At 42.5% G+C, this 12407-nt stretch overlaps 1 protein-coding gene across 6 annotated transcripts in view; it reads right to left on the bottom strand.

Moving 5' to 3' along the window:
- DNAH6 (dynein axonemal heavy chain 6) overlaps positions 1-12407 on the bottom strand; it is a 209259-nt gene that overhangs the window by 4742 nt on the left and 192110 nt on the right. For all 6 annotated transcript variants that reach the window (XM_032780286.2, XM_032780290.2, XM_032780291.2 and 3 more), the window contains 6 exons: positions 11272-11393; positions 9096-9225; positions 5503-5630; positions 3898-4083; positions 2329-2401; positions 279-430 (listed from right to left, as the gene is read on the bottom strand). In XM_032780286.2, coding sequence (XP_032636177.1) covers positions 279-430; positions 2329-2401; positions 3898-4083; positions 5503-5630; positions 9096-9225; positions 11272-11393 — 791 coding nt within the window. The remainder of the gene's footprint in view (positions 1-278; positions 431-2328; positions 2402-3897; positions 4084-5502; positions 5631-9095; positions 9226-11271; positions 11394-12407) is intronic.

The raw sequence follows: 12407 nt of genomic DNA, 5'->3' as shown, positions 1-12407 counted from the left end.
GGACAGGACACATACTTAGAAAACTCTACCACTACAGCTGCCTGAAAATTATCTAATTTTCAAATTTTGGATGAATTTTTTTTTAGACAAATTTTCAACATTTTTCAACCTGCTCTAAGGAAAACACAACATAAAGTCCTGACGTTCAAAGTTTTGTGTGTTATTGAACAGTAGTATTAATCTCAGTTTATGCAGAGTCAATGTCAATTTTTGCTCAAAGGAGATAATATGAAGGATTTTTATTTTTACTTCAGTATTGATAATAAACTCCAAAGTACCTGCATATCCATAGGTAATTCTTGTCCAAATTGGCACACTTTTAATGCTTCTGTAACTTGTGCTTGATCTCGATAAACAGCGATGACATTATAGCTGAAACTAAGCTCATCTATTGGTAAGTTATATTTCCGAGCATGATTTTGAAGAGTGCCTGGCAAATTGAAAAAAAAGTATTTTTTTAAATAAAATTGGGAGAGGGGTCAGTTGCAGTGTGCAGTCAAAAAAGCTCACTTGACCTACTGTAAAGGGACCAAGACATTTCACCCATGCAACAGAGCTGCCTGCATGTTTATCCCTGAGAACAGAAATGCTGAAAGCTGCCACCTTGCTGTCCATTAGACATGACTGAGAATTTTCCATCAAAATCACTATTTGGTGGAAAATCCAGTTTCTGCAAAACTGAAATTTTCTATAGGAATATTTTCCTTTTGCTGAAATTTTTCAAATTTCCATTTGGAAAATCTAAACAAATGATGTCATTTTGGGTCAATTCAGCCTGAATCTAAATATTTTTGGTTTGTTGAATTGACCTGAAACGTTTTGAGTCAGTTCAAGATTAAACTGCATTTCCCTATCATGCCACATCCCCTCATGAGGTTGTAGTTTTGGGTGCCTGATGCCGCCCCATTCTCTCTGATGGGCCAGGTTCCTTAGCCAGACTACATATCCCACGTGGTAACGTCAACTCTCCTCCAACCAAACTGTGGGGTACATCATGGGAATCACATGACTGTAGTGCATCACGGAAGCTGTCGTCTGGGCAGGAAACCCAGCCTACAGGGGAAAAAGAAGATACTAAGCACTCTAGGGAAATGCAACAGCATAAGGAGATATAGTTTATGTTGAACTGATCCAAGGCCAAATGTTCTGAACATGCAAGAAATCAAAATGAAACATTTGCATTTGGGAGTGTCGGAATGTCTTGCCATAGCTGCATAGAATTTTTTTGGAACATCTTGTTCTGTGACAATGATATTTTAACTTTTCATCCTGGTCTGTGATGAAAACAAATGTTGAAACATCTGAATTTCCCATGGGATGGAAATTCCAATTTTCACTCGGCCGTACTCTGCACCCAAACTGGAAAACTGCAAGCTAGCAGAACACTCCCTTAGCTATGAATAGTGCATGAAAAATGTTGGAAACATACAAACTTGCACACAGACACATGGAACCCTCTATCTTAGTGACAGACAAGTGGGAGTTTTATAATCTAAGTATTGCAATTATTAACTCTACTCTGCAATCAAGGAAGCAGAGCTCTCAGTAATAACTATTTGTAGTGTGTAACAACGATTTGGATGCTTTCTATGCCTACTTGAAAACAGTCTGTTTAAAACAAATCAAACTCTGTTCATTTACATGTACTTTCTTTCTTTACTTGTATTCTGAGGAAATGCTAGTTTTTCAGCTTTCTGGGATTTGGCTGGAGACAGGGCTATGAGACCGCTCTCTTTCGGGGTGGGGGGAAAGAATCAGGTTGAGTGATGCTGTCTCCAATCTTTGGTTTCTGCTTCAGTGAGGGGAGAATTAGCAAAAGCTTTCCTCCTATACAGACTCTTCTTGCAGAGCTAAGGCTTGGAAAGACCCTCCCCTCCAACTTCTCTTTATAGGTGTAAAAGCGAAAGGACAGAGCCACAAAGGGCTGCACACTCTTCTGCTTCTATTTCTCATACAAAGGCTCCACTTGCCTTTAGTGAGAGTTACTGGGCTGTAGGAAATTCTCTCTATTTCTCTTCTTCTTTGGTGGGATGGGGCAAAACAGGACACTCTGCATGTCTCACTAGGGAGGGTGCACCACAAGGACTGGCAATCCTGATTAGAGCTCAGCAGATGGCAGCCAAAAAGAGCTAGTGTTTGCTCAAAACCCAGGCCATTTTCAGCTATGTGCAAAGAAGAAGTCCCAGAAGTCCTGGAAAGCATATGCAGGGCTTCAGAGCACCCATGGACCTGACAATTTTGTGTCCCAGAACATTTTGTTTTGTAGAGCAGGCAACAGGAAAGACAAGCTTTTACACATGTACATTACTTTTAATTGACTTTTTTTACCTGTCAGAAATCCTTGTGGAAAAAAGAAACCAGAGATCCAGAACGACTTCGGTTGACCCCTTCTGAGCCAGGACTAAAACCAAAACATTTTCATGGATGTTATTTATGAAGCTTCACAAGTCCTATTTTCCTGCATATTCTCATTAAATTAAGGGCCAAACTCAACTTGCTGTAAGTTGGCACAACCTCATTGACTTCAACTGCACCCACATACAGCAGAGCTGAGTTTGGTCCCAAGATCAGAATCCCACTCCACAAGATTCAAACCATGTATGGTTGATTTTATACTTCATTACGGTACAGGAAAAAAAATCTTATATAACAGCCATGTCCATTTTACTTTACACTTATAAAGTATGCATGCTACAGCTGGCTCCTACTGTAGTTAAACTGCCTTAAGAAATAAATAATGTATCATAGTATTTGTACTGTTTCTTAGATAGTCCCTGTGGCAAACACAGAGAAATACAGGGAAACACTGAGTTAACCACATCTGTTTATCTAGGGCAAAATGGCAAGGTTTTAACAGTGACCAATGTATCTCCATAACAGGTTGCCCTAAGTCCCCTGATCCTAACACCCCTCGACTTTGCAGTCGAATCAGAGATAAATCTAAGCCAAGAAATTTGGATCCAGATCTCAAAGCTCCTAAAGCAGTAATTACAGGCTGCCATACAGAATATGGCCAATAATCATGTTATACCCTACTTGGCACAGGCACGCTACAAGGAGCATAGTGAAAACTGAAGTGGAAAAAGTGATATTTCCACATTAATGGCAGGGAGAAGCACATCTCAAAAGGAAAAACTCCAGAAGTTAGGTCTGCAAAGCAATCACAATCTTAAACACTTGTCCATTTCCTAGCCAGACCTTTTGAAGATCCATCATGTAATCCTCCCATGGCCCACTGATCACTTCTGAAGAGACTTTGAAAATGGGTAGAAAGAGTTGGGGAAGGGAAAGCTAAGGGCTGTGAGGGAGCCTACAGGCACTGGCAATGCCTGAAGTACCAAGAGTCCATGCAAAAAGCTTATGGTGGAGATCGGGAAACTGTTAATAAATATCAGTACATGTCTCACTGAAGGGGAAGGAGAAAAGAAAACCTACCATGACTGGCATGGCTACCAGTCCCAGATGGGGCATGATCTCACCCATCCTGGCACACAGGAAAATGCTGAGATAGCTGAGTTGTGGGGAGTGCAAGTAGCTCCTTTTTAAGAGAGTAGCAAGAGCAGCTCTCCAGTGCACTTTGCTCAGTGGCCCGATGGCAATATGTCTTTCTTATGAAGCACAATGGCATTTGTGACTGATGGCAGAATGAAACCATGTCTCCAGAAAAAGATAAGGCCAGTATTTGGATCTGGGTTACCTCTTGCCCCTTTATCCAGGATTTCTGAGAACACTGCAAGTTGTACAGGTTTCATTTTAAAATTCTGGTGAGAGGATTAGGTGGGAAGTTTGGGTACGGTGGTTTTGGGCCAAGCTCCTCTTTCAAGCTTCTGGAATGACCAAATTCACTCCTTGAGCAAGGACCTAGCACTCCACCTCATCATAAGGCAATTTACTTACATCTACAAAGGTTGTCCTTAGTACAAGGTCTTTTACCCATCCTCCTAATGGCTTCAGAGAAGGGTATGCTGCATTGGCCCAGAGAGTGGGAACTTGGTTGTTAAGAAAACTGTTGTATACTTTCTCCATCTCTTCCGACATCACCACAAAACCAGCAATAGCTTTGTTGAGGGTTTCTAAAGAGCTCTGAAAAATAAAAATGTTATAATGCATTAAACCATAAATACCTTTACTGAAGCTGCATTTTTCAATGGCTGTTATGGGAACTGTGGATCCCATAAATTTCATCTAAAATAAACACTCATGGCTTTTAAATGCAGATGTATAGACGCGCTGACAAACATTTGAACTAATTTCACGGAACACTGAGAACTGCTAAGTTAAAATCTGGGAAGCTAAGTGCCTGATCATGACTACCTCCTGCAGAGCCACGACCATTCTCACGTCCCAGTCAGAGCTGGCCAATGAGAAAACAAGAAGTCACCTCATTGGATATAGTGGCCTGTCACAAGGCCCCAGTGGGTGGGTCTCAGATTCTGTGTTTTCTCTGGGATTAGGGAAAAAGTCACTGAGTTTATAGAACTGTCAGAGGCAGGAAAGCAGTGCAGAAGAAGAGACAGTATCTCTCTCCTCTACTCACCTGCCTGGACTCTGGCTGCTGAGGAATGGAAGCAACAGGCACTAGCGATGGTTATTTTAACTGGATGGAATGTGTTTAAATAATTTTAGATAGGTTTTACTGCAAAAATAAAGAATATTTTGATCAAATTAATGTATACAGTGACTTTTGGCACTGTACGTCTCCCTCCCCACATAATCAGATTGTGGATTTTCATATGATTTACAGTCACGAACCACTAGCCTGAACCTTTTATTTCCCTTGTACTTTGGTCAAAAGTTTTTCCACCAACATTAGTACTGTTTAAAGAATACTCTCTTCTACAACGTTTTGACAGCAAGAGTAAGAATAATGCCTTGCACCCATAACAGTCTGTGCGGCCCTTCTTAGTTAAGGAGTTTAAATAATTTCTCCAATGACAATGATGAATCCACCTATCAAAACTACCAAGTGGACAAGTATGCAATGGTTGCAAACACTTAAACAGGTGATCCCACACCATAACAGAAACAGCTATTTAGGGCTAGATTATTTGTTATATACACCTTGGTCCCGCCTGGTTGCTGCCTGTGGCACATAACAGCCTAGTCTCCTGTGGGCTGACATACTTTGGTCTCATTTCAGTTGTTGGTGGCCTGTGATATGCAGGAGGTCTGCCATGAGGAGCTTAGTGGTCCCTTCTGGCCTTACTCTATACGCAGCCACGTCCAGTCACTTTGACTAGGGAGGACGGGAGTAATTTACTACTCCTCTTTAAGGGGTGTAGCACACTCATCCCCATGAAGCCAGCTCCCTCACCTGCCGTGGGAGGAACATCTCAGTAAGAGCCCCTGCAGGAGCTGTGATTGGGGGTAACCCCTAGATGCACTGCACCAGGAAGAGGAGCCATTACACCCCCACAGAGCACAGGGCAGGGGTACAAGCTAGTGACAGAGCTTCCAGTAACACTGCCACCCAATGTAAAATGATTCAATTGAGTGTCATACTCTTAACAAGTCGAGCAGATTGTTGAACCGATCCACTTCTTGTCCAAGTACAGTAGTTAAAGAGTCCACCCGTCCTTTGTCATCCTTGACAAAAAGGCTTTCTGAAGCAGAGTCTATGTCCAGTTTTCCTGCAATAGAAGCCCTTGTTTATCACTCAGAAAGATCTGGTGTCACTACTGCGAGGGAAGGAGGAGAGGAACAATGTTATCCCTCGATCGGAAAACGGCCAGTTTCCTTCCTGATGAGCTGTCTCCAAGTTCACCTCTGCTGGGGAGCTCCTCAGGGATTGGCGGGAAATAACCCCCCTGCTTGCTCCCATCCAGTTGTTTGAAGTAGCTTTGCTACAGCAGCCTCGGGTCTGGAGTCGCCTCCACCATGCCCACCTGCCCTCACACAGGGAGAATGAGTGACGGATAAGGCCACAGTTTTGTCATGGAGGTCGCGAAAGACACAGAATCTGTGACTTCAGCCCTGGTGGCTGGGAGCAGCAGGGTATCCCCTCTGCCTGCAGCAGCAGGGAGCTGCAGGGTACCTCTGCTGCCAATGGCAGGGGGACCCCGGCAGCTCCCTGCCCTCGACAGCAGTGCAGGGGAACCCCGGCAGCTCCCCGCCCACCGCCACGGGGCAGGGGAATCCCGGCAGCTCCCCACCCACCGCCGCGGGTCAGGCAAACCCCAGCAGCTCCCTGCCCTCTGCAGCAGTGCAGGGGAACCCCGGCAGCTCCCTGCCCTCCGCCGCAGGTCAGGCGAACCCCAGCAGCTTCCTGCCTCTCCAGCAGTGCAGGGGAACCCCGGCAGCTCTCTGCCCACTGCCGCGGGGCAGGAGGACCCCGGCAGCTCCCTGCCCTCTGCAGCAGTGCGAGGAACCCCGGAAGCTCCCTGCCACTGACGTGGAAGGGCAGGGGGACCCCCGCAGCTCCCCAGTCATCTCGGTGGGACAGGAGGACCCCCGCTGCTACCCGCCACCACCAAAGGGCAGGGGGATCCTCGCAGCTCCCCAGTCACCCCAGTGGGACCGGAGAACCCCTGATGCTCCCTGCCACCACTGGAGGGCAGGGGGATCCCCGCAGCAGCTGGCTGCCATGAGGGGCAGAGGAACCTCCATAGCTCCCCACTGCGGTGGTGGCAGGGGGAGTCCCACACTACTCCCCGCCGCTGGTGAGGGGGAAGGGGGACCCTGGAGCTGTGAGCATCCACAGGTGGTGGGGGCCCCAGAGCTCCCAGTTACCCCAGAACTGCCCAGTCCCATCCATTTTATCATAGATATTTTTAATAAAAGTCAGGCACAGTCACAGGCTTCCATTAATTTTTCTTTATTGCCCGTGACCTATCCATGACTTTCACTGAAAAAAAATATCCATGACAAAATCTTAACCTAAGCGATGGATCACTGAGTGGTGCACCCACCAGTCCCACTCCCCTTGTGAATTCCTGCTGGGTAACGATGTTCAGGGAAGCCTGGGCAGAGTGAGGATCTGTGCCTCACAGGCATCCAACATCTTCTATGGGGCACAGAGGCAGCAGGACCACTCGCGAGCTAGTGCCCTCACACGACGGGCAGGATTTGTCCCTAACAATTTACATGTTTGGACAAGAAAGCCCAGAGACTCAGCAGGTACAAATCAGCTGAACTGAAGTCAATGGAGCAGTGCCAATTTACCCCAGTTGAAGATCTGGCCTCTTGATGTTAGATTAAATTTGATTCTTCTCATGGTGCTGCTGTTTAACATGCAGCACTGCGAGTATGAAAACAGTTCACCAAATACAGAGTCTACAAACAACATTTTCCCTTGAAAATAAAATGTACATTACTGAGAAAGATTTCCAAAATACATGTTTGAAAACCAAGACGTTCCATCTCTCTCCAAAGAGAAACCATTAAACCATTTGACATTAAAAACATATTCTTAAAATGGGAACAAATTAAATATCTTCACAATGATTACAGAGCAGAGAATTTCAGTGACATTTCGCTAGCTGGGGCAAGAGTTTAGGAAAAAACCACCACATGCAGATAATTGCACCTGACGTGTTTGCATATTAATGGCACAATGGTGCATAATTTAAAAAAACTGTAATTATTGTACAAGGATTGAACAGTCACAACTGTTTAGAAAATCTTATGTTCTGACAAACTAATTGGTATGACAGGATATCATAGCAACAAGATTCATCCTTTGTTCCCCAAGGGAATCTTCATTGATTTCTGGTGAACAGCTTTAACGACATATTCCCCCGCATTATTTTACGGAAGGATCTCTTAACATTGCATTCATATGCAATAGCTAAATCTCACAACATAATTTATGCCCTAACACTGCAATCAGAACTACATGGATGGACCCTTCTGCCTGCCTGGAATCCCACTGAAATCAATGGGGTTCTGTGTGTGCATAGGGGCCTGCCAGCATGGAATCCCACTGACTTGCACAGGATCTTCGAGTGAGAGTAAATGATGACTCCTTGTCAGGTTTGATTGCAGGACTGGGGCTTTTAGTTGCACATCTTAAAACTTCCTGTCCCAATGTGCAGAGGCTCCCCTTTGGTAGCAGGGAGTTAGCGCCAGCTTAGCTTGTCCCTCTTCTTGAATAGGTGCTGGAGGGAAGATATCTAAGAGTGGCTGCTTAGAAGATGGAAAAGGGAGAAGGCCTTTGGGAAGGCAGGTCCCCACAGCCAGACCGTACAGCACTGAGTTTAGCCCCAAACTGAGAATATTTTCTATTTCTGTTCTCATTTTACAGGCTGCCCTCTCACACTCATGAATAAACATTAAGGCAGAGATCTTTTTGACTAAACACATAAGCGTGTGCTTTACTTTAAAGCATGTACTTAAATTCCATTGACTTTTACAGATTTTAAGCACCTGTATGACCACCCTTCTTGGGATGTCTTCCCCACTGTGTCTATAGGATATGCCAGACTGACTCAGACCACTGGTATATCCCATCTGCTCTGTTCTAGTCAAACATCCTGTCTCCAATAATGGCAAGTATCAGATGCCTTAAAGGAAGGCATAAGCCATTATCATTGGACAATAACATAGCTATGACGACAGTGTAGTCTTAACCCCACACAGCTGTTGATTGTTTTACATTCTGAAGCATAAAAGTTGTTATCCTCTATAAATGTATATTCTAGCCAGTGTAAATCTGGATATTTTGATTATCCATACAAAATGTTTTGAATTCTAGTGTGTTTTCTGTCTCAGTAACATTTTGGGGCATGATTTTCAAAGGCACAAATGACTGCTAGGTACCTAACCGTGCTTGTCCCTGTGAAAATCTCCCCCTGTATGAAGCAAGTGCTATAGGTTCATTATGAATTGTTGTTTTTTCCCCCTTTTATCATTTAAAGTACGGTATATTTTTGATCCATTTGAACAAGTTCTATTTACATGTAGTTATGTGTATGTTTATTGTTTCAGTGTGGAGATACACTCACGTCTGATACTAACCTATACCTCCAGTGATAACAATTTTCCTATATAAGGAATTATGCAAAAGGTTTTTCATCAACAAACAAACATATTTTTCCCAAATACCATTATATATATGCAGTAATATTGGCAAAAACCCATTAACAACATTATCCTACCAGACAGTTTTGTCAAGATAGTGCTAGCAAGTTCTTGAACAATTTCGTCATTGCTTTTTCCTGATCCTTGGGCAGTTGATCTTGGCTGAACCTCAAGTATTGTTGTGATTAAAGTGCTAGTCTCTTTACGCTGCAAAGAGAAAAACAAAAAAGCAGTGAACCTTTAAAAATCTGCCATCACAGGTTATTACTTAAATATTTTAATCTCGCTCTCTTTTTTTTAGGTGTTTATATTCAGAACCAGTTACTTCCAAGGAAAATTTTATAATTTGTTCATGATATTTTCATTCTTGAATTTATTTGAAATCTGTAAATAGGACTTTGCTCTGTTTTTAGATGGCTTTTTTGACCAGCTATTGTTACCATAAGAAATAAGTCCCCATGATCACTGAGTGTGTTATTTTGTGTGAAAAAAAGCCGGAAAACATGGGCATCATTTTTTCTCAACCTCTATCTCTTATAAAATGCATCCATTCCATGGCACTGAATTCCAGACCTTTGATGCTGCTTGAATTCAGTACAAACATTTAAAATTAGATTAAAAGAGATTTGTTTTTATTTTCCCCACTGACCTATCTAAAAGTAGCAATAATTTTTACTGCTTTCTACAGAAAGAAGTGTGAAATGAGCATTTTTTCTCAGTACGTTTCTAACTTAGTTCATTAAACTTACTGCAGTATATACTGAATGAGACTATAAAATTAAGGGAAGTTGAGTTAAAATTTTAATGTTTTTAATTATCTTAGTATTGGAAGTGATAAAATCCCTGCTTCAAATCCCTAGAATCAAAGTTTATTAAATAATGTGTAGTTTATCTTCTGGTTTTTTTAGGTGGTATGACAGTCCTTTGCTTTTATGGTGCTGTGTCGTAAGCTTATTGCGACATTGGTCTAGTTTTTAGAATTAATATTGTACTACAAGCAAAAGTGGATGTTTTTTCTAATTCAGTGCTTATGACAGACAAAAGATACTGCTTTCAATGATGTATTGTGTAGGGAAGAAAGCGTGTGTAATTGAGATTTTCAAAGCAGTCTAGGGCAATGGTTCTCAAAGTTGGTCTGCCGCTTGTTCAGGGAAAGCCCCTGGCAGGCTGGGCCAGTTTGTTTACTTGCTGCGTCCACAGGTCTGGCCGATTGCAGCTCCCAGTGGCTACAATTCGCCGCTCCAGGCCAATGGGGGCTGCGGGAAGCAGCACGGGCTGAGGGATGTGCTGGCCACCCTTCCCACAGCCCCCATTGGCCTGGAGCAGTGAACCGTGGCCAGTGGAAGCTGCGATCGGCCCAACCTGCGGACGCGGCAGATAAACAAACTGGCCCGGGCCACCAGGGTCTTTCCCTGAACAAGCGGAAGACTGGCTTTGAGAACTACTGGTCTAGGGCACTTAGACACTCAACTTCCACTAAATTAATGAAAGATCATTATGTTATAGAAGCACTTTGGAGTTACCCATCAAGATCAAAGCCCTATTGTGCTAGGCGCTGAACATGCACCTCACAAGAGACAGTCTCTCTCGTGGAGAGCTCTCAAATGAAATAGATAATTCTAAGGGTGGGAGAAAGGAAGTATCACTATCCCCATTTTACAGATAGGGAACAAAGACACACTTGCTTAAGGCCACCAATTCTTTGGTGGAGCCAGAAACTGAACCCAGATCACTTGAGTCCCACCCATCTGTGTCTAAATCCCCTAATCTGCTTTCAAAATCTCAACCACATGATCTACCTATTTTTAATGAGCGTTTGTTTGTGTGTAATGCTGTTTTTCTAGACTACTATGAAGGTGGATTTAAGGATTCTGGAAGATTGTTTGTGTTCTGAACAGGTTGTCAGTATTCCTTCACATCTCTCATCAGTCTAATCCAGAATTATAATGCCCCATAAGAAGAGGCTGATTTGTGTAAAACTAAGGATAGAATCAATGTCAATAAACAACTGTCCAGCATAAATCATGGTGCACTTCATGAAAACACAGCTTGACCAGAAACAGGTTAAAGAAAACATTTGGGAGTTACATATGGGAAAAAATAAATCTGAGTAGAGGTGGATTCCCTAGCAATTCTTGCTTGTTATTTCTGCTTAACTAACTATAATTATTAAATCAAATTCTCCCTTTAAGGTACAAAGTATAATTTGTTTAATATAATTAATTTACATGTATTTAAGAAAAGCCTACAAACCTGGAAAGCCAAATTGGCATTCTCATGCATTCCAAATATTTCTGGGTCGTCGATCAAAGGAAAATTTTCAATATAGTCTTTATAATCTTGCAAACTATCAGCCACAGGGGCAAAATATATACCTGTTACACAAATGCACATACAGACTCCATATTAAAATGTTTTATTGTGAAATAAATGATAAAAAATGTATGGCAATGTCAAAATGTATATATTGTATATTATTAGAGAAAAACTTAAATTATTGAAAGTACATCCAAAGAAGTAAAGGAATTCACCACATAAACAACAAAACATCAATACAAATATGCTTTAAAATACATTTGGATGGTAACATTTTTCATTATGAGTGATAGGCATATATCAGATGCTGACACTCTAAAATTGCTAGAGGCAGAATTTTACAAAGGTAGAGCCCAAAGTCTCACATTTTCATCTTTTGTATTAGCATGTCTTAGCATTTCAGAGGAACGAGAACTTCTGAGGCAAATAGGTTATATTCTGGAACAGAAAAACAACTGGATATTTGTTGCCTGAGAAAATGATGAAAAAACAGAAGCAGGATATGGGATGTTGCTTGTTATATTCCATAGATAGAACAAACTTTATTTAACATAAAAAGAATCAAATGGCTTTCACAGGCTTGACTGTTGAGCTAAAACCCTGACAAGTGGCAACTCACACAGGTATAGTGAGCCCCAGATTAGTTCCTCACTGGCCTTCCAACTCTCTGGTGGGTCACTACAGTTCTTTTCCTCTTTGGAGACTTCTAGCTACTTAGCAACTTACACAACTAGGGCCAACTACTCATAATTAATTGCCATCTGTTAACAGCATAACTACCAAGTCTGGAAGAAGGAAAGACTGGTGTGGCTGAGATGATAAGTGCTGGACTGAAGTAAGTGCAATCTGTCACTGGCCTGTGATGGATATTCATCAAACTGAAATTAAATTCTCTTCTCCGCTCCCCCTGATCTTCCAGGGAAATACATATAAAGGGACATGAATAAATGACATTAAAGGCATTGAAGTTGTGTGTGTAGGCTAGAGCAGAAGGAGGGTCCAATGGTCAGGGCACTAGCCTCAGACTTTGAAGATTTGGGTCCAAGTCCTTGCTCCACCACAGAGTTGCTGTG

Source organism: Chelonoidis abingdonii, chromosome 6, assembly GCF_003597395.2.
Source record: "Chelonoidis abingdonii isolate Lonesome George chromosome 6, CheloAbing_2.0, whole genome shotgun sequence".
Taxonomy (NCBI): domain Eukaryota; kingdom Metazoa; phylum Chordata; order Testudines; family Testudinidae; genus Chelonoidis; species Chelonoidis abingdonii.
Note: the sequence above shows the minus strand (reverse complement) of the source record. Positions and strands in the feature narration are given on the sequence as shown.